The following is a 27,269-nucleotide window of genomic DNA, read 5'->3' on the forward strand; positions in this document are numbered from 1 at the left end:
ATAGTTTTATGCGCAATTTTTCACATTTACAGCAAAACCCACTTTTCAAAGGACCAAGTCACTTCTGAAGTCACTTTAAGGGGCTTACATAACAGAAACCACCCATAAATTACCCCATTTTGCAAACTACACCCCTCAAGCTGTTCAAAACTCATTTTTAAAAACTGTTAACCCTTTAGGTGTTCCACAGGAATTTTAGCAGAATGAAGGCGAAATTTCAAAATTTCATTTTTTTTCCAGATATTACATTGTAATCCAATTTTACCTGCAACCTAGCAAGGGTTAACGGCAAACCCAAACTTGGTTACCCTAATTCTGCAGTTTATAGAAACACCCCACATGTACTCGTAAACTAAAGTATGGGCACACAGCACAGCTCAACACGGAAGGAGCGCTATGTGGTTTTTGGGTGGCGGATTCACTGGAAGAAATCTAGGGGGCCATGTCACATTTGAAGGCTGCCTGAGGTACCCCCACAGTGGAAACCCCAAAAAGTGACCCTATTTTGGAAACTACACCCCCAAGGAATCTTTTAGGGGGTATAGTGACCACTTTGACCCAACCAGTGTTTCACAGTAGTTGGAAACACTTGGTTGAGAAAATGGAAAAAGTGCATTTTTTACATGAAGGTGTCATTTTAGGCTCATTTTTTTATTTTTAAGAGGTGTACCAGCAAAAAATGCACCCCACTATTTGTTCACCAATCTCTCCCGAACACAACAACACCCGATATGTTGTCGTACACTGCAGTATTGGGGAACGGCAGGCCTCGGAAGGGAAGGAGCGCCAAATGACTTTTGGAGTGCAAATTTTACTGGAAGAAATCTAGGGGGCTATGTCACATTTGAAGACACCCTGAGGTGCCCCAACACACGCACACACACTGACACATACACGTTCTGTGCTGAACAGGACTCTCCGGTCTTCTCTGCAGAGCTCCTATCTCCCTCTGTAGAGGCTGACACCTCCCAGGCTTGTGACTGATCACATGGCCGTGACATCACCACAGGTCCTGTAGTCCTGTACTGTGTGCTGCTGCTGGTAAGGAACTTGTGGAGAGAGGGGGAACAGTCACCTAGCACCAGCGCTCCCAGCTCTAAGAACGAGCGCCTCATGAAGGTGGGCCCCTGCCTCCTCCTTCCCTGCGCGGCGGCCTTTCCCCCCGGCGGCTGTATTCGGCGTATAAGACAACCGCCCTCTTGGAGCCATGTTTTTCATGGCTAAAAAGTCGTCTTATACGCCAGGAAATACGGTAAATAAAATTTTAATGTTTTTCTTTGTGTTTGCAGGTGTTTACTGACTATCTAACGGCATGATGGAAGTACCAGCAAGGAAGAAATCACGGATCGACTGTATCATACACTGCTCTAATGATGACAGCGATGATCTGGCGTCCCTTAAGGATTTGGACTCCTGGAAAACATTGCTTAGGGCTGCAGAGATCAGGCAGCATGAATCAGTCCTGGTAGCAGCTAAGGGCCTTGAAGAAGGAGAAATACCACACATACAATATCACCGTAAATGTCGTAGTATCTTTACAATGAAGAAGTCACTGGATTCTATCCTTGGCAAGGGTGTCAATGTCGAAACAGCAAGCAAAATCTCCATGAGGAAGCTACCGAGGGGTGCCCCCAGTGATAGCAGGGTGTATGCCAAAGTATGTATCTTCTGTGAGAAGTCAAGCAAGTACCTAAAAGGAAAACAAACAAGGGAGCCAATTGTCCAGTGTGTTGAGCTACGAGCAGATGAGACGATCCGCAGAGCAGCGATAAGGAAAGGCACACAGAGAATACTTGGTTTACTTAGCAGAGACCTTGTTGCTGCAGAGGGGCACTACCACAAGTCGTGCTACAAACTATTCACAAAAGATGATTCCCAAGTGGCCTGTAGGTCTAGTGCAGCTGAAAATCAGGTCGAAAGCGAGGAAGTACGCTACGAAGAGGCAGAGAAAGAGGCCCTTGAAGAACTCTTCTTGTATATAAGGACTAAATTGTTCCCAAACCCAGAAGTACTGCCTATGATAAACCTCACATCTAGGCTTGAGAGATTAATGATATCCCGTGGTATCATCCAACTGAAACCATCGACAAAGAAACATGTTCGACGAAAACTTGAAACAGAGATTGGGGAATCACTCCGCTTTCTCTCAGATGAGAAAGGTAAGCTTCTAGTCTATCCATGTAGCCTATCAATGGACGACCTTGTCCGGCAAGTACACAGCATAACAAAAGATCTGCAAGAAGCAAGAGCTGCTAACTCTGGAGATATCGTAACCAAAGCAGCAATGCAGCTAAGGAATGAGATCAAGAAGCAAGATGTGAGTCAGCCATGGCCTCCCAATACAGATCAGAATGTCGTTCCTGCATTAGTCACTCAATTCCTGCAAACCCTGCTTACAGGAGATTGTGAGTGCCAAACTACCTGTGAAAGAGCTCAACGTCTTGCCACATCCTTCGGCAGTGACTTGGTTTTTGCTGTTACCAATGGAAAGACAAAGCCACCAAAGCACGTACTGCTATCCTTTGCAGTTAAGTCTTTGACCGGCAATACAGAACTGATTCGAACTCTGAATCGTCTTGGCCACTGTGTGTCATATTCAATGGCTGAGGAGATCGATACAGCCCTTTGTATCCAGAAGTTGGAATGTTCAAAGGATGACATCCCAATGCCAGCAAGTATCTACCCAGGTGTGTTCACAACCCTGGCCTGGGATAACATTGACAGACTTGAGGAGACACTAAGTGGAGCAGGTACATCTCATAGAGTCAATGGCATTGCTGTTCAGTCCAATGTTGCATGCTCTGTGACAAAGAAAGTCCTGCCAGATGTAACCAAGTCGAAGAAAAGAAGCATAACTCTGACAGAATTAATGCTACCGATATACAATGTTGGGCAGCGGGGAGAGCCACCCAGGATTGAGACTTCGAATGTTAACACTACCAAGGAGGTCCAGGATTCAAAAACCAAAAACCATATCTGGCTTCTGGCTAGAATGTCAGACCATGAGGATCAGACCACCAGCAGTTGGACTGGGTTCAACATAAAAATCCGCAGCGACATTGTAGTGGCCCAGGACACTGTAAGCTACCTGCCCACTATCAATGCTCCTGCAACAGCCATGTCCACTGTGAATGAAGTCTTGGAGCAAACACATGCCATCATGCAGACCCTGAAGCTTAACAGAATTGTGTGTGTGTTTGATCAAGCACTCTATGCCAAAGCTGCCGAGGTTATCTGGAAACAGGAGAAGTTCAAGAACATTATAATTAGAATGGGTGTCTTCCACACAATCTGTAATCTCCTCTCTATCATAGGGAACAGATTTCAGGATGCAGGCCTTAGAGATCTGTGTGTTGAATCCGGTGTAATCGCTGAAGGATCAGTGTCTGGAGTGATGGACGGCCGGAGGTACAACAGAGCAGTGAGACTACACAAGCTGGTCTATGAAGCACTTATGAGGCTTGCATGGAAAAACTTCCTTCCATGGCTAGAAGAAAACCATGCAAGGGACCTTCACCATCTGGATGAAACACTGAAGAACATCACAAACTTTCGCATCAGTGTGTCGCAGGGATCCTTCGAAAAGCTCTTGGATAATGAATCTTGCACACTTACCCTGAAGCTCTTTCAAGTTTATCTTGAGACCCTCAGAAATGAACAACTCTCAGCATTCTGGATGTCATACTTGGACATGGTCGAGACCATGCTGGCCCTGGTTCGAGCTTCAAGAGAAGGCAACTGGATGCTTCACCTAGGAGCAATCCGACAGATGATACCATGGTGTTTTGCCTATGACAAGGTCAACTATGCCCGATACCTAACCTATTACTATGCCACAATGTCTCGGCTGCCCATAGAACACCCAGAGGTCCATGAATACTTCATGCAAGGTGGCTTTTCGGTCCAGATCGGTAGCAAGAATCCTTTTGGACGAATTCCTGTGGACCAGACCATTGAAGAGACAATCAACAAAGACACCCAGACACCAGGGGGCACAAAAGGCTTCAGCCTCAAAGTTGGAGCTGTTTCCAGGTTCTACCTGACATCAGAGTACCGCAGTATGTACTTGAGGCAGCTGAGGGCCCTGGTAGGCCAACAATATACTGACTTCAGCCATTCAGACCTACAGGTGTCTAGGATTAGAAGAGATGAAGCCGATGTCCAATCTTTCGTTCAACTGCTGGAGACAGGTTGGGTGAACCCCTTCAACAAAGAGCATAATGGTGAACTTATCAGTTTGTCAACAGCGACTGTAGCACCACCAGATGTAGCCAAAGACCTTCAAGGGGCATACAGTATAGGAGAGGATGCATATCAAACATTCAAGGATGAGCGTTTGGGTACCGATAAGCCAACTACATTGTTTCATGACAAGATGACGAAGAACAAACTTAAAACGTTCTCTAACATCCAAATGAAGACACGCAGACAAGGTCTTGGCAAGGAGGTAATTTTGAAGGCTGACAGAAACCTATTTGGCCAGATGATACTTGTAGCTGAGAACAGAAAGCTACAAATGAGTGATGTCTTGACTCATCCCCTGGGTCCATTGCCATGGGCACTTGCCAATGGTGATGGGTCTATCCGCAAGACCAACAAGGCTGCCCTCGCAAGGGAGTTGGAGAGGAATGCTCGTCCTGCAGAAGTGATCCCCGAGCCCTCTGCAACCATCATTGATGGGATGAGCCTGGTTCAGAAACTGAAGGGAAACAATGCAACATTTGGCCAGCTAGCAGGCACAGCAATGAGTCGCGCTATCCATGAGGGTGCTAAGAGCAAGCGCATTGATATTGTCTTTGACGTCTACAAGGAGACATCCATCAAAGATACAGAAAGAGTCAACAGATATGAAGGCACAGGGATCCATTTCAAGAACATTCAACATGGGCACAACATCCAGCAGTGGAAAAAGCTTCTAAGTAGTTCCTCCAACAAGGCAAGTCTCATAAAGTTTCTGGTAGAAGAATGGAAGGCGAAACACCACAGGGAGAAGCTTGAGGAGAAGGAGCTGTATGTCACATGTGAGCAGCTCTGCTTTAAGATCACCAAAGAACAGTGGGAAGAGGCTGCTGACCTTAAGTCAAATCAAGAAGAAGCAGACACACGCCTCCTTCTCCATGCTCTTCATGCAGCAGAATCTGGTTACAAGTCGGTCATCATCACTTCGGAGGATACTGATGTCATGGTCCTGTGTCTGGGCATGTGCCACAAAATCCCATCCCACCTGTTCCAGAAATGCGGTACACAGAACCGGACAAGATTCCTGGATATCACCACTCTGAGCCGAACATTGGGAGGCAGCGTATGTGATTCATTGATTGGTATGCATGCATTTACAGGCTGTGACACCGTCAGTGCATTCGCTGGCCGTGGGAAGATGACGACACTCAAGCAGTTGAAGATGAACAAGACATACCAGGATGCCTTTCAGGAAGTTGGTCGTTCATGGGAAGTGTCTACCGAACTTTTTGAGAAGTTACAGGAAATCACCTGCCACATGTACCTGCCAACTACCCAAACAACTGAGGTAAACAGGCTCCGTTATCAGCTGTTCTGTGCCAGACGTGGAGTGGTAGAGTCAAGTCAACTCCCTCCTTGCCAGGACTGCCTTTTCATGCATGCACTGCGTGCAAACTACCAGGCTGCGATCTGGAGGAGAAGTCTGCAGAGCCAGCCATGGGTTGCAAACCCAACAGACTGCGGTTGGATGATAGATAACGACGGAAAGCTTGTTGTCAAGTGGATGCAAGGGGCACCAGCACCAGAAGCTATTATACAGCTACTGTCCTGCAAGTGTGTGCGGTCATGTGAACTTCCTCAGTGTACTTGCCTCAGCAATGGCCTGAAGTGCACAGACATGTGCAGATTACAGACATGCCAGAACAAGGGTACTGAAGACGAGCCAGTAGAACAACAGTCAGATTCAGAGTCCGATGTTGAAGATATTATGGAGTAACATATATATATATATATATATATATATATATATATATATATATATATATATATATATATATATATATATATATATATATATATATATATATATATGCACATGACATGTTCAGTGTGTATTTACATAACTTGGATTAAATTTTGTTACAAATACTACATCTAGTCACTCCGGGTGGTACCGATATCGTCATATTTGGTTCTTGGCTCATGCTAAAATTCCTGTGGAACACCTAAAGGGTTAACAGTTTTTAAAAATGAGTTTTGAACAGCTTGAGGGGTGTAGTTTGCAAAATGGGGTAATTTATGGGTGGTTTCTGTTATGTAAGCCCCTTAAAGTGACTTCAGAAGTGACTTGGTCCTTTGAAAAGTGGGTTTTGCTGTAAATGTGAAAAATTGCGCATAAAACTATAAGCCCTATTACGTCGTAAAACAATAAGGTTTCATTTTCAAAATGATGCCAATATGAAGTAAACATGTGGGGAGTGTAAATTAATAACTATTATGGGGGGTATCAGTATTTTTGTAAAAAGCAGAGAATTTCAAAGTTAAAAAATTGCCGATTTTTCCAAAATTTCCGAATATTTAGCATTTTTTTATATAGAAAGGTAAAATATATTGACTCCCATTTAGCACTGACGTGAAGTACAATATGTCACGAGAAAACAATCTCAGAATGGCTTGGATAGGTGAAAGCGTTCCAAAGTTATTAGCCCATGAAGTGGCACAGGTCAGATTGGCTTAGGCACTTGGGTACAAATAGGCCTAGGGCTGAAGGGGTTAATAAGCTACGTATATGTAAGGGCTATCATATCAAAAAATAAACTACAGACATGCATCTACCTAAAAATACCAAAGAGAATTAGTCACTCCGCTTGGTACCGATATCGTCAAATTTGGTTCTTGGCTCATGGACTATATAGCTCACACATGTACTGCTAACAGCCAGAACACTCCACAGCATCAGCATTCCAGCTGTGCCTGTATGAGCTGGAAATACAATGTCCTGTATCAGATTTGTTTCTTTCCTGTATCGCAGAGCTCTTCAGTCAATGACTGATATTATAAATGCAGTGTTTGTGCGCCAAGCATCTAAAAGTAAGGAAATTACAAAGGAGAAGAACATTTTTCACCTTTTTATTTTCCCACTTATGTAACTGACTTAAAGGGAATCAGCCAGTTTTCGCTATGTAATCCGACATCTTGAGGTAGGGACAGAGACCCTTATTCCAGCGATGTGTTAATTAGTTTGCTGGGTGCAGCAGTTAGTCCCAGTTTTCTCTGCTGCAGTTGTAGCAGAGCTCTTCTAGAGCTGTGCATAACCCCATATACAGCACACATTACTGTGTACAATGTATAGTGACTAGTGAGCGAGCGTGCTCGGATAAGGTCTTTTCGGAGCATACTCCGCGTGCTCGAAAAACAAGTTTGAGTCCCCGTGCCTGCATGTCTCCCGTCTGCTCCGACAGCTGTAACACATGCATGGATTGCCTAACAGACCGTTCCTTCATGTCTTACTGTTGTGTTTCGGTTTATTTTAAATCTAAAATGTTCTGCTTTAATGATTACAATGTTATTATTGCTGGTCATGGTTATAGTTTTAACATATAATGTTCTATATCTTTTAGGGAAAAGGTGGTGCCAAGACTTTAATGAATACCATCATGCAGCTGCGAAAGATCTGTAACCATCCTTTCATATTCCAGCACATTGAGGCAAGTCTCCCGATTCATTGCCGATGTAATGTTTTTCCTGTTATTAATTGGAAAAACAAAACAGATGTGTTTGAAACTAAAAAACATCAGGAATGTGTATTTATAACATGTCTGCTAACTAATTGATTACTATAGCGAAGTCATATCATCGCTCTGTGAGGACAACATGACCCCAGATATGACCAGCATTGTTGCAAAAAAATGTATTTATTTATATAGGAGGTTAAAACTTCTAACCCATTTTTCCCGAGCCACCCTAACCAAATGTTAAGCATTTTTGTGGTGCTCTCTCCAGATGTTGATCCCAGCAGACCGGCAGGGGCTGCAGCGCTGACCACAGAGTGTTTTTTTTTTTTAATCTTTCTACCGCTTACTGAAACCTTAATAGTGGACCACCCATTTAATTGTATGTTAAAATTCATGACACATTAATGAATAAATCCCTATTTACTACTTTGGGGGAAATGTATACTGTTGTCAGCAGTAAAGTCCTTTCACACAGCAATATAGCTAGTAATGTCTGGTTCTAGAATTTCCAGTACATCTTTAGATTAAATAGAATAAGTTTACATAACCTGTTGGCTTACCTTGCAAAAGAAATTTGGGCCATAAATGTTGCCACACTTTTGGTGCACCTTGTTGCATCTTCAACATTGTCCTTTTTCAACAAAACCATGCGGCTCCTCTAAACCTTGTGCAGTGAGATCTGACGGGTGCCTAAAGCTATCTTAATGTAGTGCAGCTTAATGTATATAGCCTGAGCTTTGGAGAACACCAAAAGCTGCATATTAAACATTGCTTTTGTTTTTACAGGAATCCTTTGCTGAACATCTGGGATATTCCAATGGGATCATCAATGGGTAACTACTCTTCTAATATGAATCCTCATGTAGCGTTGCATCATTTTAGGAATTCAGTTATTTCTGTATACTAAATGCCTAATTGTATCAGAGTTGTTGTAAAGTTTACAAATAATAGAAATTCTTCTTTCAGGCCTGATCTCTATAGGACGTCAGGAAAGTTTGAGTTACTTGATCGAATACTACCAAAGCTACAAGCCACAAATCACAGGGTTTTGCTCTTCTGTCAGATGACTTCACTCATGACTATCATGGAAGACTATTTTGCTTTTCGAAACTTCCTTTACCTCCGACTTGATGGTTTGTATCTGCTGACTGTTAAATATCTCAAATGAACATTTACATTTTTACATCTGTAAACTGTGCTGGGATGTACAGGTAAAGCGTTTGATGTTCCTGCTGGCCACGTTATACTTAGACCTGGCATAAATGGCTCTAAATACCTAATATTATAGTAAACAAAATACTTGCCTATTCATCTTTCCTAAATATGTAAATGCTTTTTATTATCCGCTCACCGGTCTTAGATTCTGAAAATGTCAGTGCTTTTGGATCTTCAGTTAAGACTAAAATGTGTTGCAAATTTCTACGAATTTCTTTTTATTTTCCTCATTTTTTTTTTTCCATTTTTTTCTTTTATTTCTATATAAAGGTACAACTAAGGCAGAAGATCGAGCTGCAATGCTGAAAAAATTCAATGAAGAAGGCTCCCAATACTTTGTATTTCTGCTGAGTACCAGAGCTGGAGGCTTGGGGTTGAACCTGCAGGCTGCAGACACAGTCGTGATTTTTGACAGTGATTGGAATCCTCATCAGGTTTGGAAACTTTGATTTATATAAAAACTGTATAAAACCTTTCCATTGTTGTAAACGAAAGCACAAAAAATACACCACAGGAGTATGAATAATACATTGGTAGTACCTATGGCAGAAGGATAATGCTGGACCTTTATTTCTCTGTTATGGGTTTTGACAGTTTAGCTGTTATGGGGGCTACATACTATGGGACCTGCAATAATTACATATTTAATGTCTGTTTAGATAACTCCTTTAAAAAAAAAAAAAAAATTGGTCCTGTGTGTACAGCGATATCTATTGTTGATGCTACATCTTGCTCATGTGACTTGATAGATGGGATCTGATATTTTAAATGGAATCTGTTACCAGGAAAAATGCAACGGACCTGCAGATATGGGGTTAATAGCGTTTTTATGCTGACTGACACCTACACTTAACCTAACGATGTGGGGGGGAAATTAAATTTTTTCTCCCCGTAGCGTTCTAGTTTCAGTCACTGCTGTGAGAATACAGCGCGGCGGCTGTAATTGCGCCCCTGGCATTTGGGCCGGCTGTCAGTAAGGGGCGGGGAGACGGTTACAGCCGATGCTCTGTGTTCTCAGAGCGGTGACTGAACCGGCGCCGCCCCCGCCACTGAAACTGGAATGCTGCCATGGAGAGAAAATTAAATTTTCTCCCCCAGTGTTGGGATAAGTGCAGTGCCATAATAACGCTGTTAACCCCATATCTACAGGTTATTAGTGTTTTTTTTTCTGGTAACAGGTTCCTTTTGAGATCTGAGCCGCAGCTGATATTGACATTCATTTCTAAGATGTTTAATAGGGTTGAGGTCAGGGATCTATGCATAACAATCGCGTTCTCCCAAACATGACAAACCAGTTTATAGCCCTTGCTTTACTTTGGATTCATTGTGGAATGGAAAATAATTTTCTGTTGTTAAAGGTCGAACGTCTCCTGTAAGATTTTTCTCCATTCGGTCCCTGAAAACTAACTGAAATAATGAGTAACAGCCCTTTCCTTATTTCCTCTGTCATCGAAACTTAACATTTTGGCACTGCACATTTGTACAAATGGTCAAGTTGCAGCTTCAAATTGGAATATAAACTAGGCCTTGTAATGTCATTTTTAAGAGAAGCTTCACCTGAATGTTCCCCATCTGCTACTCACCTTTTATCTCTAACCTCCTCCTTTGGCCTCTCGCAGCATACTAAGTCTCCAACTCATTTGCTCAGTGGATGATTTCACAAACTCCTCTCTCCCACTCTCTGACCACAACCTTCTTTCATTCTCTATCATGAACAGCCATCCCGCTCAGGTCACCCCCACTTTCCACACTTATAGAAACATACAGGCCATTAACACCCAGAAACTTATGAAGAACTTGCAGTCCTCACTGGCCCCAATCTTCTCCATCTCATGTCCTGATTCTGCACTGAAGCATTACAATGAAACCCTGCAAAGTGCCCTGGATGAAGCTGCTCCTCCTATACATAGAACAACTCGGCACAGATGGCGACAACCATGGCACACGCTGCAAACACGTTTCCTACAGTGGTGCTCCCGGTGCGTCGAACGCCTGTGGAAAAAATCTAAGCTACACAAAGATTTCATCCATTATAAGTTTATGCTTAAAACATACAACACTGCCCTTCACTTCTCCAAACAAACCTATTTCAACACCCTCATCACTTCACTGTCCAATAATCCTAAACATCTCTTTGACAATTATCATTCCCTACTCAACCCAAGAGTGCAGGCCCCAACCACGGATCTCCATGCTGACGATCTGGGGAATTACTTCAAAGAAAAAATTGACCATATCCGACAGGAAATTATCTCCCAATCCCCTCATACCATGCACTATCCTCCCTCCCCCACTGCATCCAGCTCACTTTCTGACTTTGAACCAGTTACAGAAGAAGTAGTAATCCGGCTCCTTGCATCTTCTCACCCGACCACTCGCACCAGTGACCCCATTCCGTCACATCTCCTCCAGTCCCTTTCCCCAGCTGTCACCTCTCACCTAACAAAAATATTCAACCTCTCTCTCTCTTCCGGTATCTTTCCCTCCTCATTTAAGCAGGCCATCATATATCCATTACTTAAAAAACCATCCCTCGACCAAAACTGTGCCGCTAATTATAGACCTGTCTCTAATCTTCCTTTCATCTCTAAACTCTTTGAACGCCTGGTCCACTCCTGTCTTATCTGCTATCTCTCAGATAACTCTCTTCTCGACCCTCTTCAATCCGGTTTCCGCTCTTTACACTCTACTGAAACTGCCCTCACTAAAGTCTCTAATGATCTACTAACAGCTAAATCTAATGGTCACTACTCCATGCTAATTCTCTTGGATCTCTCTGCAGCATTCGATACTGTGGATCACCAGCTCCTCCTCACTGTGCTCCGCTCCATTGGCCTTAAGGACACCGTTCTCTCCTTGTTTTCCTCGTATCTCTCTGATCGCTCTTTTACTGTATCCTTAGCCGGTTCCTCCTCCTCTCATATTGCCCTTACTGTTGGGGTTCCTCAAGGATCAGTCCTAGGCCCCCTCCTCTTCTCTTTGTATACCGCCCCTATTGGACAAACAATCAGTAGATTTGGTTTCCAGTACCATCTCTATGCTGACGACACCCAATTATACACTTCTGCTCCTGATATCTCACCTGCCTTTTTTCGAAAACACCAGTGATTGTCTTACCGCTGTCTCTAACATCATGTCCTCCCTCTATCTGAAACTGAACCTGTCAAAAACTGAACTCCTTGTGTTCTCTCCCTCTACTAACCTACCTTTGCCTGACATTGCCATCTCCGTGTGTGGTTCCACCATTACTCCCAAGCAACATTCCCGCTGCCTTGGAGTCATCCTTGATTCCGAGCTTTCATTCACCCCCCACATCCGATCACTGGCTCGCTCTTGTTATCTGCACCTCAAAAACATTTCTAGAATTCGCCCTTTTCTTACTCTCGACACAGCAAAAACTCTTACTGTTTCACTCATTCATTCTCGTCTGGACTATTGTAACTCTCTCTTAATCGGCCTCCCTCTTACCAAACTCTCCCCTCTCCAATCTGTCCTGAATGCTGCTGCCAGGATTATATTCCTCACCAACCGTTACACCGATGCCTCTACCTTGTGCCAGTCATTATACTGGTTACCCATTCACTCCAGAATCCAGTACAAAACTACTACCCTCATCCACAAAGCACTCCATGGCTCAGCACCACCCTACATCTCCTCCCTGGTCTCAGCCTACCACCCTACCCGTGCCCTCCGCTCCGCTAATGACCTCAGGTTAGCTTCCTCAATAATCAGAACCTCCCACTCCCGTCTCCAAGAATTTTCACGTGCTGCGCCAATTCTTTGAAATGCACTACCCAGGTTAATACAATTAATCCTCAATCCCCGCAGTTTTAAGTGTGCCCTAAAACGCATTTGTTCAGACTGGCCTACAGCCTCAACGCATTAAACTAACTATCCCTGTGTGGCCCATTCAAAAAACTTAAACCATAATCGGGTTCCTCGCATCATGTTCTCATACACTTTATGCAGTTAATAGCCTCTGTGTCTGTACTGCTACATACTTAGGCTGTTAACTGGTTCATGCAGCTTTACATGAACACCCGAGCCTTACACTATGGCTGGTCCGAATAACTAAAGCAATTGTTACCATCCACCTCTCGTGTCTCCCCTTTTCCTCATAGGTTGTAAGCTTGCGAGCAGGGCCCTCATTCCTCCTGGTATCTATTTTGAACTGTGATTTCTGTTATGCTGTAATGTCTATTGTCTGTACAAGTCCCCTCTATAAGTTGTAAAGCGCTGCGGAATATGTTGGCGCTATATAAATAAAAAAGGAATTATTATTATTATTTATTCATGTTCTAATCTGTGCGGAGTACCTACCCTCAGTGATGCTGCTTCACTAATTCTGGACCAGTGTTTTTTTTTCTTTTGTGCCCCTCCACTCCAAAGTTATGCCCCCAGTAGTAATGATGGAATCCAACCAACCAGGTGTATACCGCAGAACTTCTGTGGGTGTTTAGCCAGAGAAGAAAAATCAATCAAAACAATGGCGTGAATGCAGAGAAGTTAAGTAGTATGCACCAGATGATGGAAAGGTAAATTTGCACCTTTATTACTGAGGGGCATAACTTTGGAGGGGCAAAGAAGAGTCAAAATAATACGTTTTAAAATCAGTTGAACAGCAACAATTGGGAGGCTAGTCTTTTCAAAGGGAACCTGTCAGCTGTTTTTTGCTATGTAATCTGAAGACAGCATGCTGTAGGGTTACAACACTGAAATAAGGGATGTGTCCTTTATCAGGTTGACTGCTGCTGTTTACTTACAATGAAGGTTTTGATCACCAGTATAAGAACACTGTTGGGCTAGGTCGCACACCCCTGTTATAAGCAGCTCACTGTCCGTATACAATATACACAGAGAGCCTGGTGTAGGATACATCCAAGAACTCTGTGTCACAATGCCGCGCCCAGTAACCTAAGTGATACATTGCTGGAATCAGGGTCTCTCTTCCTACATTGTGCTGCTCTGCGTGCTGTGACGATTCCCTTTAAAGTGCTGCAGTGGTGTGTTGTACTTTGATGATATAACTGTATATATTGTTGGATTACAGGACCTGCAGGCACAGGATAGAGCACACCGGATCGGTCAGCAGAACGAGGTGCGCGTGTTGCGTCTGTGCACGGTCAACAGTGTGGAGGAGAAGATTCTTGCAGCAGCTAAGTACAAGCTGAATGTTGATCAGAAAGTCATTCAGGCGGGCATGTTTGATCAGAAATCATCAGGCCATGAAAGAAGGGCATTTCTGCAAGCTATTCTGGAACATGAAGAGCAGAATGAGGTAACTTAGCAATATGCAGTTTTATCATGGAACTTGAGTTGGTGAGCTTGATGCAGTTTAATAGATGATAACAATTAGTTTTCATAGGAGGTTTTCATCTTTGTGATGTCTTTTCTGCCTTACAGATACATTTTGTTTGGCTGTTCATTTGGATAAAGCATTTTTATTTTAGTTCCTCTGTAGGCTTTTCTATTACTATTTTGGATTACTAGAAAAACTTCTTACCATGCAAAGGAGCAGTATTATAAAAATTGACTTTTTAATCCACTTAATTAGTATCATTCTTCTGCTAGGTTATTGGTCCTTTTTACCTTTTTGGTCTAAAGAGATTTATTGCTGAATATCCAGACTGTAATCCTCATAGGTAAATATGCCTACTCAAAAATAAGCATAGGCTGAAAGGGGATATCCAGTTAGCCAATGGGTATAGTGGTCTCTATGGGACATCTGTGTTTCTTGCAAGTTGTCTACCTGCTTCCTTTTGTATTTGTGGTTACTGTAAATTACCTTAAGACTTTGCGTTTCTGTGCAGTCGCTGCACACGTCAAATTGTCGCATGCGGTCACTTCCGCATACAACACACGTCACTGTGTACCCAATGTTAAAGATAGGTACGCAGGGCAACGCAGGATGCATGGAGCAGTAGGTGGTACTTCAAGGAGGAAGAAAAATGTGAACCCAGCCTTACTACACTCTGTACTGGAGGTACCAGGTACTGCAGGGGTGCCATGTTATATCATAACATGTTATTTCATGTTTGTGAGTACCCATAAGACTGATTTCAGAGGGTGGATGCATTTGTAGGCTTCATTGTGTCCTGAAATTTCTAGAATTCTAGTTGCGTTAAGTCTTCAAATGAAATCAGGCCTCAAAGATGATCAGGCTCATCTTGACATGAAGTTTATTGATCTTCCCACTTGTTTGTCTCTGTGACTTCATATTGCATAGAAGCAAATATGACCCGATTGTTCATATGCTGTACAACCAAACTTTTAATATTAAAGCAGTTCAGAACTCCGAAAAAAGTATCATCTTTCTGGGGTAGTTTAGAAGGGCTGTCTTTACAATTAGGAGGATAACACTGCCATCTATGCATTTCCTCTGTAGTGTCTGCAACTGGGGACAACCTGGTGGCACATGGTAGCCACTTAGATGAAGTGCCATCCACATATATAATGCCTAGGGGCAAGCACACAGCAGCGGCCCACCTTTATTGTATTTACCTATGGTGCGTTTATAAAGGGAGTAGAGCTTACAAGACTTTAAAAAGATGAAGCCAGAGTAATGATGGGATAGTTGTGGTAGAATGCTGATTAGCTTCTCACTCACTTCTACCAGTGTGCCACTGAGAGGTCTCTGAGAATAGTCGGCATGTGACCATAACAAGGCAAATTCATACCTTGCTGGGAATACAGAGAAATCGTGACCGTGTGTGGACAGTGCTCTATCACGATTCAGCGATCTGCAGTCACAGAGGAACTACAAAAATTTGATCTCTGAAAAGTGTGTTTGAAACTAACAGTATGTGGCTGGTAAATTGCACGAGTTCAGAATTGATTAAAAGGAGCCTGTCACCACTTTTGTCATCTATATACTAATGATCACCTTATTCCGTGCCGACGCTGCATTCCATAACAAGCTATATAACCCCTGACTGCCCCTGTATACCCACCCAACAACCTTTTTAAGTTCTCCCGCGCTACATAGAAATCGGGTAAGCCGGTCCGATGGGTCTGGCCTTTCCATCCCTCCCCTGGCTGCTGCTTGGGGTCCTCCTTTAATTGATGTGGATGACTTGCCAGGAAAAATCTTTAGTTTTTTTGGCAGTCAGGGGGTTATATCGCTAGTTATGGAATGCAGCGCAGGCACTGAATAAGGTGATAATTCTAGTTTATATATGACAACATTGGTGACAGGTTCCCTTTAATATATTCTTGCGTCTATTGTACAATAGATAAAACAGTCCACCTAAAGAAGCCTGACGTTAACTTTTGTCCTCTCTCAAGCTGAAGTCACATTAGCATATCACATCCGATGGGAGAGCATCATTCAGCCAAGTGCAATCTGATAATGTATCGTACTGCACTCGTCCGATTACAGATTATAGTCAGAGAGCCCTGAGCCGGAGTAAATGTTAGTGTAGTGTATGTCACTTGATTAATATACTCAACTACCGCCTTTTCTGGGACCAGAAGCGTTTTGCACTTCTCAGTGACGTCCGCTGACTGTCGGCTCACTCTGCGTGACCTAGAAGTGACTTTTACTATAGTCTATGGAGAGTATGAATGAAGCTCATAACAAGAGTCCATAGACTTTCATTGTAAAAGACTTCCTCGTCGCATAAAGTGAGCCGTAGAGTCTGAAGTGATCACGTCACTGAGAAAAGAAGCAGAATGGCGCTGGACACCAGAGAAGGCGCTAGCTGAATATATTCACCCAATCACACTACAGGACATTAACATTTCCACAGAATTGGGTGGGGGTTAATCGGAGACTTCTTTAAAGCAGACTATAAGTGACTACAGTTATATCCTTTCCTTGTAGTAGACCTGGTTACATTTAGGAATAAAGAGATAGGAGAATGTGACTGCTATACTATACATCTGTGACATAACCTGTATCGTATATAACATCTTATGTCTGTGCACATAATACATTGCATACAGTATATGCGAGAATATGTGGCTGGAATATGATAGAACAGTGGTGGCAAACCTATGGCACGTATGTTAGAGGGAGGGGGCACTTAGATCCCTCCCTGTGGGAACGAGCTCCTTCACCTCAGCACTAGCGCAGTTCCGCATCAGTGGACAGGGCCTGTAAGGGTAAGGAGCCCGGTGGCCCCTACTTCAGCTGGATGTGAGTTCTCAGATGTACATCCAGCTGAAGTGTATTGCAGCACACCAACTTTCCAGGTCTGTGCGCCGCAATTCATGCTGTTGGCCAGCAGCTGATGTCGGCGTACACATGGCAGTGACTCAACGCACCCCCATCGCTTGAACGCTGAAGTCAGCTGCCGGAATCAGAAAATCGCCCGGTCGGTGAGAGGAAGGAAGGTGAGTAGGGGTGTTTGTGTTTTTTTTTTTTTCCTTCTATACGTTGAACAGCAGCGGCACCATCACGATGTGGGTATATATACCATAATGGGGGGGAGATATACATAGATGGTGCAACATATACAAGGATGAGGGGCATATTCCTTTCTATCTGCAGTCTGGTACCCCTGCTCCTGTCTGTGGCTGCTCTCTGCTGCCCCTGCCTGCTCTCTGTATGAGTTGTTTTTTCTAAATTAAAACCTCAGTATTCAGGTTAAATAGCCATGTTGGTACTCTGTGATAAATACGTGGGTTTTGGGTTGCAGTTTAGGCACTCTGTCTCTAAAAGGTTTGCCACTACTTTGATATACTGTGTCTACAGACATCCAATGTTCTATTAGGACAGAATTATCAGATATTCAATGTCATATCAATATTGGATGTCTGTGCACATAAGATACCACATACAGTATACAGAATAGTATTTGAAAGGGGTTGGCAATTAATTTTCCTGAGAAGACACATGACAAACTGTGACTGCTGTGGAAGCCGAAATAATAGACTGAAATTAAAGGGAATCTGTCACCCCCTGGGACATATTTGACCTATTAATATGGGCATACAGGTAATAGAAATGTTACACCAGTCGTACCTGTATGCCTCATATTAATGGTCTTGCTGCTGAGAAATGTTATATTCTGGCTTTATGTTCATGATTTCTTCCGGGCTCTGGGGTGTGTGGTGCGTGGAAGAAATCCCTGCCTCCTGTCTTCATTACAATACTACCCCTCCCATGCACGTCAGTTACGGCCCCGGGATCCTGTGCCCCCCTCAGAAATACATACCTCATCCTCCCTTTTATGGATCGATTAGATTCATGAATTGGAGCTGAAAGTAGTGTAAATGTTGATGGATTTGTTTGACTAGCTTGGCCACGCCCCCTCCAGGTTTCGGCCGGTTTCACATTTGCGGACGAGGGCTTTGCGGAGGACTGCGTAGTTCCTTCATTAAGTCCCACCAACCACCGTCCTGCATACTCTATCTTTAACATTGGGTACGCAGGCCATGCGGATGCCTCCGCATGCGTCGTTTTTATGCTGCGCCGACCCCCCAAAATTGCAACATGTTGCATCTGCATGGCCTGCGTACCCAATGTTAAAGATAAGAACGTAGGATGCATGCCGACATAGGCGGAGCTGAAGGAAGAGGTGCGGCAGTGGGTGGGTGGGGCTTAACAGAGGAACTACGCAGCCCTCCGCAAAGCCCTCGTCCGCAAATGTGAAACCAGTCTAAGCTTTGCCCTCGTTCCAAAATGTTGGAGACTGGCCTAAAGAACTAAAAGCCATGAACGTTTTGTACAAACTACAAGTCTACTGTCACTGTATGTGACTGCAGACTTGTTAATCCTCACATCGCATGAAGATTCTGTGGCAATGGCGGTCACGTGATTGCGTGTATGTGTGTATATTTATATAAAATATATACAGTGCTGTATATAAAATGTATGTTTAAAAAAAAAAAAAATTTCTATTGGACTTGAACTTGTGATCTTCCAGTCGCTTATGCTATATGCTGTAATATAGTTGTATTGCAGAATATAGTCTATATCTCGATATACCTTGGTTGCCTTCATCAGGTCCCTTGCTACCATACTTAATTCGTCATGATCATGTCACAGGATGCCAATGGGAGTGGTAAGCGGGGCAATGTGCTTGTTCCTATTAAATGCCACGACTAATTTTTGGCGCCGTCTGTTGAAGAATATGCCAGCTGTTTAATATGGCCGCCATCTGCTGCATGTGGAGAGCACTTAGATCCTGAGCCCTCTCCACATACGATCATCCTTGTAATCACATACATGTATGTTGTATTGCTTTAAGGGGTTACAGGGAATTAGAAGAATAGGGAAATATTTTAATATAAAATGATTTTTAGTAAAATATACAAGGGGTTCAAAAGTAGGTATACAGTTTAAATAGTTGAATTATGTTATCAATAGGGCTTAGGTTTCTTGAATGTACCTAATACTAGATGGAGGCCCGATGCTATCGCATCGGCAGGGCGGTAATGTCATGATGGGGGCAGGCTTTGCAGCGTTGAGATTGTCTGTGTCTGACCGTGTACGGAGCATACCACAGCTCCTGGGCAGGGGAGGAAGCAAAAGACAATACTGACATTACAGCAGGGGGTCGCAGAGGATACATTTTGTCAGGTAAAATATTGTTTAAAAACAGTCAGTGAAATATTTTACCTCACAAATTGAATCCACTGCGATCTGCTGTAATGTCAGTATTATCTTTTGCTTCCTCCCCTGCCCAGGAGATGTGGTATGTTCTGTACACAGTCAGACAGACAATTTTTAAAATGAACTATAATGATGAAATATGAAAGTACAAACTGTGCCTACATTAAAACCTCTTGTGTATGATATATCTTACTTTCTGTATATTGCATAAAAGTCACACTGCAGTCTGCAGCCAGCCATAGACTGCCCACTTCTGCACTAAAATAATTTTTACACCTGTTCCATTATCCTTTCACCTTCGTAAATATTCAGGTGTTGGCTGTAGAGAGTCAAGTCCCATTCATATGTCCAATTTTCAGGTGTGGGTGCTATCTTTTTTTTTTTTTATTATTATTATTATTATTTAAATTTTGTTTTTAATTCTTCGGAAAAAAAAAGTTCAAGTGAATGTGCCATTGAGAAAAAGGGTTTATTGTATAGTAAGTGACTTGGGGCCATGGTTCCATATACAAATTTGATACCATTAACCCCTTCCCGACCTCCGCCGTACTATTACAGTGGAGGTCGGTACCCCTGCTTTGATGCGGGCTGCGGCAGTGAGCCCGCATCAAAGCCGGGACATGTCAGCTGTTTTGTACAGCTGACATGTGCCCGCAATAGCGGCGGGTGGAATCGCAATCCACCCGCCGATATTAACTAGCAAAATGCCGCTGTCAAATGCTGACCGCGGCATTTAACTACACTTCTGGCCATCGGGCATGACAACCTGAGGTCTCCTTGATATCTATATGGTTGTTGATGCCAGGTTGCTATGAGCGCCACCCTGTGGTCGGCGCTCATAGCAATGCAGTAAATCTACTACATAGGGGCTATCTGACGATCGCTCCTATGTAGCAGCCGATCAGGCAATGCCAGCTTCTAGCCTCCCATGGAGGCCATTGAAGCATAGCAAATGTAAAAAAAAAAAGTTTTAAAAAATGTTTTAAAAAATATAAAAGTTTAAATCACCCCCCTTTCGCCCCATTCAAAATAAAACAATAAAAAAAATCAAACCTACACATATTTGGTATCGCCGCGTTCAGAATCGCCCAATCTATCAATAAAAAAAAGCATTAACCTGATCGCTAAACGGTGTAGCGAGAAAAAAATTAAAAACGCCAGAATTACGGTTTTTTTGGTCGCCGCAACATTGCATTAAAATGTAATAACGGACGATCAAAAGAACGTATCTTCACCAAAATGGTATCATTAAAAAGGTCAGCTCGGCACTCAAAAAGTAAGCCCTCACCTGACCCCAGATTATGAAAAATGGAGACGCTACGGGTATTGGAAAATTGCGCAATTTATTTTTTTTTTTTTTAAAGCAAAGTTTGGATTTTTTTTTTTACCACTTAAATAAAACATAACCTAGACATGTTTGGTATCTATGAACTCGTAATGACCTGGAGAATCATAATGGCAGGTCAGTTTTAGCATTTAGTCAACCTAGCAAAAAAGCCAAACAAAAAACAAGTGTGGGATTGCACTTTCTTTGCAATTGCAATTTCACCGCACTTGGATTTTTTTTCCCGTTTTCCAGTACATGACATGTTTAAAACCAATGGCGTCATTCAAAAGTTTAACTTGTCCCGCAAAAAACAAGCCCCCACATGGCCATATTGACGGAAAAATAAAAAAGTTATGCCTCTGGGAAGGAGGGGAGCGAAAAACGAAAACGCAAAAATGGAAAAGGGTAAGGTCTTGAAGGGGTTAAAGGGGTCATCCGGTCTAAAACAGCAAGTCTTATGAATCCTTACAGAGCATGCACTACACTCTGTGAGGCTTCTTGGAGGTAAGCGATGGGAATGGCATTCATGTGACTGCAAGCATGCTATGTGCATACTTCAGGCCGGAATACACGTAGACTTTTTGCCTCGCTCAATACTTTGGAGGATACCGTCTAGTCCGATTCTGGCCGGGGGTATGCACTTTGCATACTTGCAGTTACATGACTGCCGTTCCCAGCACTGACACCAGAAAATCCTCACAGCACACAATATGTGTTCTGCGAGGATGCACAAGTCTGCAGTCACTTAGACTGCAAACCCTGATTTCTCAGTAACTGAGGAATAGATTGGCAATGTAAAGGTTTTGCAGACCTCGTCTTTGAAAGAGCTAAATGCACATACAAGTACAGTGGGGCAAAAAAGTATTTAGTCAGTCAGCAATAGTGCAAGTTCCACCACTTAAAAAGATGAGAGGCGTCTGTAATTTACATCATAGGTAGACCTCAACTATGGGAGACAAACTGAGAAAAAAAATCCAGAAAATCACATTGTCTGTTTTTTTATCATTTTATTTGCATATTATGGTGGAAAATAAGTATTTGGTCAGAAACAAAATTTCATCTCAATACTTTGTAATATATCCTTTGTTGGCAATGACAGAGGTCAAACGTTTTCTGTAAGTCTTCACAAGGTTGCCACACACTGTTGTTGGTATGTTGGCCCATTCCTCCATGCAGATCTCCTCTAGAGCAGTGATGTTTTTGGCTTTTCGCTTGGCAACACGGACTTTCAACTCCCTCCAAAGGTTTTCTATAGGGTTGAGATCTGGAGACTGGCTAGGCCACTCCAGGACCTTGAAATGCTTCTTACGAAGCCACTCCTTCGTTGCCCTGGCGGTGTGCTTTGGATCATTGTCATGTTGAAAGACCCAGCCACGTTTCATCTTCAATGCCCTTGCTGATGGAAGGAGGTTTGCACTCAATCTCACGATACATGGCCCCATTCATTCTTTCATGTACCCGGATCAGTCGTCCTGGCCCCTTTGCAGAGAAACAGCCCCAAAGCATGATGTTTCCACCACCATGCTTTACCGTAGGTATGGTGTTTGATGGATGCAACTCAGTATTCTTTTTCCTCCAAACACGACAAGTTGTGTTTCTACCAAACAGTTCCAGTTTGGTTTCATCAGACCATAGGACATTCTCCCCAAACTCCTCTGGATCATCCAAATGCTCTCTAGCAAACTTCAGACGGGCCCGGACATGTACTGGCTTAAGCAGTGGGACACGTCTGGCACTGCAGGATCTGAGTCCATGGTGGCGTAGTGTGTTACTTATGGTAGGCCTTGTTACATTGGTCCCAGCTCTCTGCAGTTCATTCACTAGGTCCCCCCGCGTGGTTCTGGGATTTTTGCTCACCGTTCTTGTGATCATTCTGACCCCACGGGGTGGGATTTTGCGTGGAGCCCCAGATCGAGGGAGATTATCAGTGGTCTTGAATGTCTTCCATTTTCTAATTATTGCTCCCACTGTTGATTTCTTCACTCCAAGCTGGTTGGCTATTGCAGATTCAGTCTTCCCAGCCTGGTGCAGGGCTACAATTTTGTTTCTGGTGTCCTTTGACAGCTCTTTGGTCTTCACCATAGTGGAGTTTGGAGTCAGACTGTTTGAGGGTGTGCACAGGTGTCTTTTTATACTGATAACAAGTTTAAACAGGTGCCATTACTACAGGTAATGAGTGGAGGAAAGAGGAGACTCTTAAAGAAGAAGTTACAGGTCTGTGAGAGCCAGAAATCTTGATTGTTTGTTTCTGACCAAATACTTATTTTCCACCATAATATGCAAATAAAATGATAAAAAAACAGACAATGTGATTTTCTGGATTTTTATTTCTCAGTTTGTCTCCCATAGTTGAGGTCTACCTATGATGTAAATTACAGACGCCTCTCATCTTTTTAAGTGGTGGAACTTGCACTATTGCTGACTGACTAAATACTTTTTTGCCCCACTGTATATCTGGGGGATGGAGGTGGAGTTGAAATCCTCCTGAGGTTCCATTTAGGTGGTTTGCCAGGACTTTGAGTTCATTGAACTATTTTTGGGATAGGCCATAAATATGATTACTTGATTGGGACTCTGCTGCTAATAATTGCAGTAAATAACCTTTTGTTCATTCTAAAATCCTCTTACATAACAGGTCATTTGGAGTCCTGTCTTTGTTGATTGCATAATTTTCATGAGCTCTTTAAATAGTTCAAGCTTTAACTTAAAGCGTTTACCCCCTGATTCAGAGCAACTTTCATGTTATATACACCAGTCCTCTTGAGGGGCATGTAGGAAGAGAATGCCCCTAATTAATTCAGAGGCACATGCCACTTAATGAATTTGGCACTTCTCAGTGGCATGCTCCTTGCTAGAAATGTAACTCCAGTGAGGGACTGGAATGACATTTCTGGCAGTAAATTAACCCCTTGCAATTACTTTGATGGGCTGGTGTAGCCACATCCTGTTTTTCCCCCAACTCCTCTCAGCTCTGCTGGTTATCAACAATATAGGAGAACCCACACAGTTTTTTTTTGTTTGTTTTTGTTTAATGTAATTTATTTAGACTACAGGCGCTGGCTGATGAATACTCTCATCAGCCACCGCCTGCTCTCACTGTTATTAGTGACAGCAGGCATAGGCTGATGGGAATAGTAGTCTCATCAGCCGACACCAGTGACCGGAGGTAAACCTTTTATCTGCGATCATAGCTGCGGGCTGACTTTGTCATTTAACAGCGTTGGAACCACCGCTGTCTGACCGGCAGTGATTCTACCGCCGATCAGAAGCATTGTTTGCTGCTTTGTTATGCACATGACAGCGTGGCAAACACTGGATGTTTGGGCCCCCAATTCAAGTGAATACTGTAATGGTACCCAAACTATTTTTCAACTGTTCGGCCTGACCCGAATACCCAAGTGAATTATGGACATCTTTCAATGTAGGAAAACCTGTCAATCTCTGATCAGACTGCCCACTGGACTTCGAAGCATAGAAAGCAAGAATTTTAACCCCTTTCTGACCTCAGACTGTATAGTACATCCGGTGAGCCCGCATCAAAGCCGGCACATGTCAGCTGTTTTGTACAGCTGACATGTGCCCGCAATAGCGGCGAGTGGAATCGCGATCCACCCCCCGCTATTAACTAGTTAAATGCCGCTGTCAAGTGCTGACAGCCGCATTTAACTAGCGCTTCCGGACGGAAATGCGCGCATTGCTGACCCCCGTCACGTGATCGGGGTCAGCGGTGCGTCGGCATAACAAACAGAGGTCTCCTTGAGATCTCTATGGTTGTTGATGCCGGATTGCTATGAGCATCACCCTGTGGTCGGCTTTGACATAGATCTTTAGTGATCGAAACACATCGCTCTTTTCCCGTTGTGCTTTTGGAGAGCTCATTTCCACTGCTTTTAAATCGGCATAGTAAAGTATCAAGCCTGAATTTAAAAAAAAATGGAGTTGGAACAAGTCTTTTTTTTTTTCCTTGCTCATGGCAATGCAACAATTCTACTACATAGGAGCGATCTGAGCTTCGCTCCTATGTAGCAGAGGCAATCGAATTGTGCCAGCTTCTAGTCTCCCATGGAGGCTATTAAAGCATGGCAAGAATTAAAAAAAAAAAAAAAAAAAAAAAAATATATATATATATATATATATATATGTGTGTTTAAATCACCCCCCTTTCGCCCTATTCAAAATAAAACAATAAAAAAAATCAAAGCTGCACATAATAGGTATAGCTGATTTCAGAATCGCCCGATCTATAAATTTAAAAAAAAAAAAAAAAAGGATTAACCTGATTGATAAACGGCACAGCGAGAAAAAGGTTCGAAACACCAGAATTACGTTTTTTTGGTCGCCTCAACATTGCATTAAAATGCAGTACCGGGCGATCAAAAGAACGTATCTGCACAAATATGGTATTATTAAAAACGTCAGCTCGGCATGCAAAAAATAAGCCCTCACCCGACCCCAGATCACGAAAAATGGAGACGCTACGGGTATCGGAAATGGCACCATTTTTTTTTTTATTTATTTTTTTTTTTTTTTAAAGCAAAGTTTGGAATTTTTTTTCACCACTTAGATAAAAAATAACCTAGACATGTTTGGTGTCTATGAACTCGTAATGACCTGGAGAATGAAAATGGCAGGTCAGTTTTAGCATTTAGTGAACCTAGCAAAAAAAACAAACGAATAAGTGTGGGATTGCACTTTTTTTTGCAATTTCACCGCACTGGGAATTTTTTTCCCCGTATTCTAGTACATGACATGCTCGTACAGCTCGTCCCGCAAAAAATAGGCCCTCACGTGGCCATATTGACGGAAATATAAAAAAGTTATGGCTCTGGGAAGGAAGGGAGCGAAAAACAAAAACTAAAATACCCCTGGTCATGAAGGGGTTAAATAAATATTTTCACACAATATTTATAAATCTGCTCAGCTGCTGCCCATAGATATTATGCTGCCTACAGATCAGACACCATGTTTAAAGGGGTTGTCCCACAAATAAAATGCCTTGTAATGAATAGATCTTGGAATAATAAGTTCCACAAATAGAGATGTTTAACAAAAAAAAAAGAGGAAGGAAGGTTCCAGGATCTTCATTAAAAATTACATTTATTAGGTACGTATAAAAACGCCAATGTGCAGAGAACTCCTTCTGTGGCAACTCTCCAGAAGAAATAGGAAATTTTCACGGGCAAACGCTTTTCAGACCCAAGTATTTAATCATTGCATGGAACCCTTTTTGTCTTTTATCCTTCCTGCGGCACTGCCGAACCTCCGTGCATCGGACTTCTAATGTGGGTGAGTTGACTTTGGCTTTCTTAGTTTAAAATAATGTTCCTGCGCCGAGATAATGTTATAAATGTGCCACCTCTATGTGCTGTGTATGACCGTGCGGAGCTGCTTCAGTTAATTGCTTCTGTCCAGGGAGGTGAAGCGAAAGTCACTTATGATAAGTGAGTATACAGACCAAAGAGTAGGGCTCACAACTGTTTGTGAGGGAACACATTTCCCTGTCTGCAGGTCTACTTGGCTGTTTTATCACAGGAGTGAGTGTTTCTGGCACGTCACCAGTCCTGTGAACTCGTCATAAATCTAGTAAATCACCTAAAAGCTCAGCGGGCACATTCACTTTTATGTTACAACATGCAGGGAAATGTGGTACTGAGAAAGTAGCAGCTGCGACACCTTATGGTTTTGTCTGTATACTCTCATCGTAAGAAACTTCTTTCCCTCCTGGCCAGGAGTTGGGGTAAGCGCCGACTATAAACTGGAGCAGCTCTGCTTGGTAAGACACAACTATTACACAATACATAGCAGGGGCACATTTAAGATTCTCAGCACAGGAAAAAAAAATAAGACGTCCAAATGTGGAACTTATTATTACCAAGATTTATTGACTAAAATGTGCTGTGTTAGTTGGAAGAAAGTCTTTAAGGTTCTTTTTTATGCTTGCCCTACTTGTTTAATTAGTCCACCAAACTCCCCAACAATTTAATGTGCACGATAACCATCAGACCCTCATCAATGAGAATTGCTGAAGAAGAAAATGATTGGTCTTGTTGGATTTCAAACTTTTTTTTAGGGACAGATTTTACTTCTGGACTTTGCGGGTAAAAAATCTGAAGTGTATTACAGTAGTAATTTTACTAAATTTCATCCATGCTCTGCCGAAAAAAATGTGCATGGAAATTAATCTATAGTGCGGATTATAAATCTGAATTGTCAATTCATATCTAAAATTTCACGTAGTGCATTTTTGGGGGCAAATCCACGACATTAAGTACAAGCAGATTTTTCTACACATTTTCTCCACAAATCCTCGATGGATTCAATGCCAGATAGGACACTGCCCAGGATTTTTTGTTAAAAATCTGATGATAACCCCACTTGTTACTTAAAGATCAATGTCACTCTATAAAACGTTAAAATAATTAAAAAAAAAAAAAAATTACAGAATTACTTTTTATTTGCTGCCAAAATAGAAATA

The 27,269-nt window shown here is 42.7% G+C and overlaps 1 protein-coding gene across 9 annotated transcripts in view; it reads left to right on the plus strand.

Annotated features, from left to right (window-relative positions):
* The window catches only part of SMARCA2 (SWI/SNF related BAF chromatin remodeling complex subunit ATPase 2), a 403,813-nt gene that overhangs the window by 266,839 nt on the left and 109,705 nt on the right, over positions 1-27,269 (plus strand). For all 9 annotated transcript variants that reach the window (XM_077249116.1, XM_077249118.1, XM_077249115.1 and 6 more), the window contains exons 22-26: positions 7,581-7,667; positions 8,481-8,527; positions 8,661-8,827; positions 9,180-9,343; positions 13,960-14,187. In XM_077249116.1, coding sequence (XP_077105231.1) covers positions 7,581-7,667; positions 8,481-8,527; positions 8,661-8,827; positions 9,180-9,343; positions 13,960-14,187 — 693 coding nt within the window. The remainder of the gene's footprint in view (positions 1-7,580; positions 7,668-8,480; positions 8,528-8,660; positions 8,828-9,179; positions 9,344-13,959; positions 14,188-27,269) is intronic.

The sequence above is a fragment of the Ranitomeya variabilis genome, chromosome 1 (assembly GCF_051348905.1).
Source record: "Ranitomeya variabilis isolate aRanVar5 chromosome 1, aRanVar5.hap1, whole genome shotgun sequence".
Lineage (NCBI taxonomy): Eukaryota > Metazoa > Chordata > Amphibia > Anura > Dendrobatidae > Ranitomeya > Ranitomeya variabilis.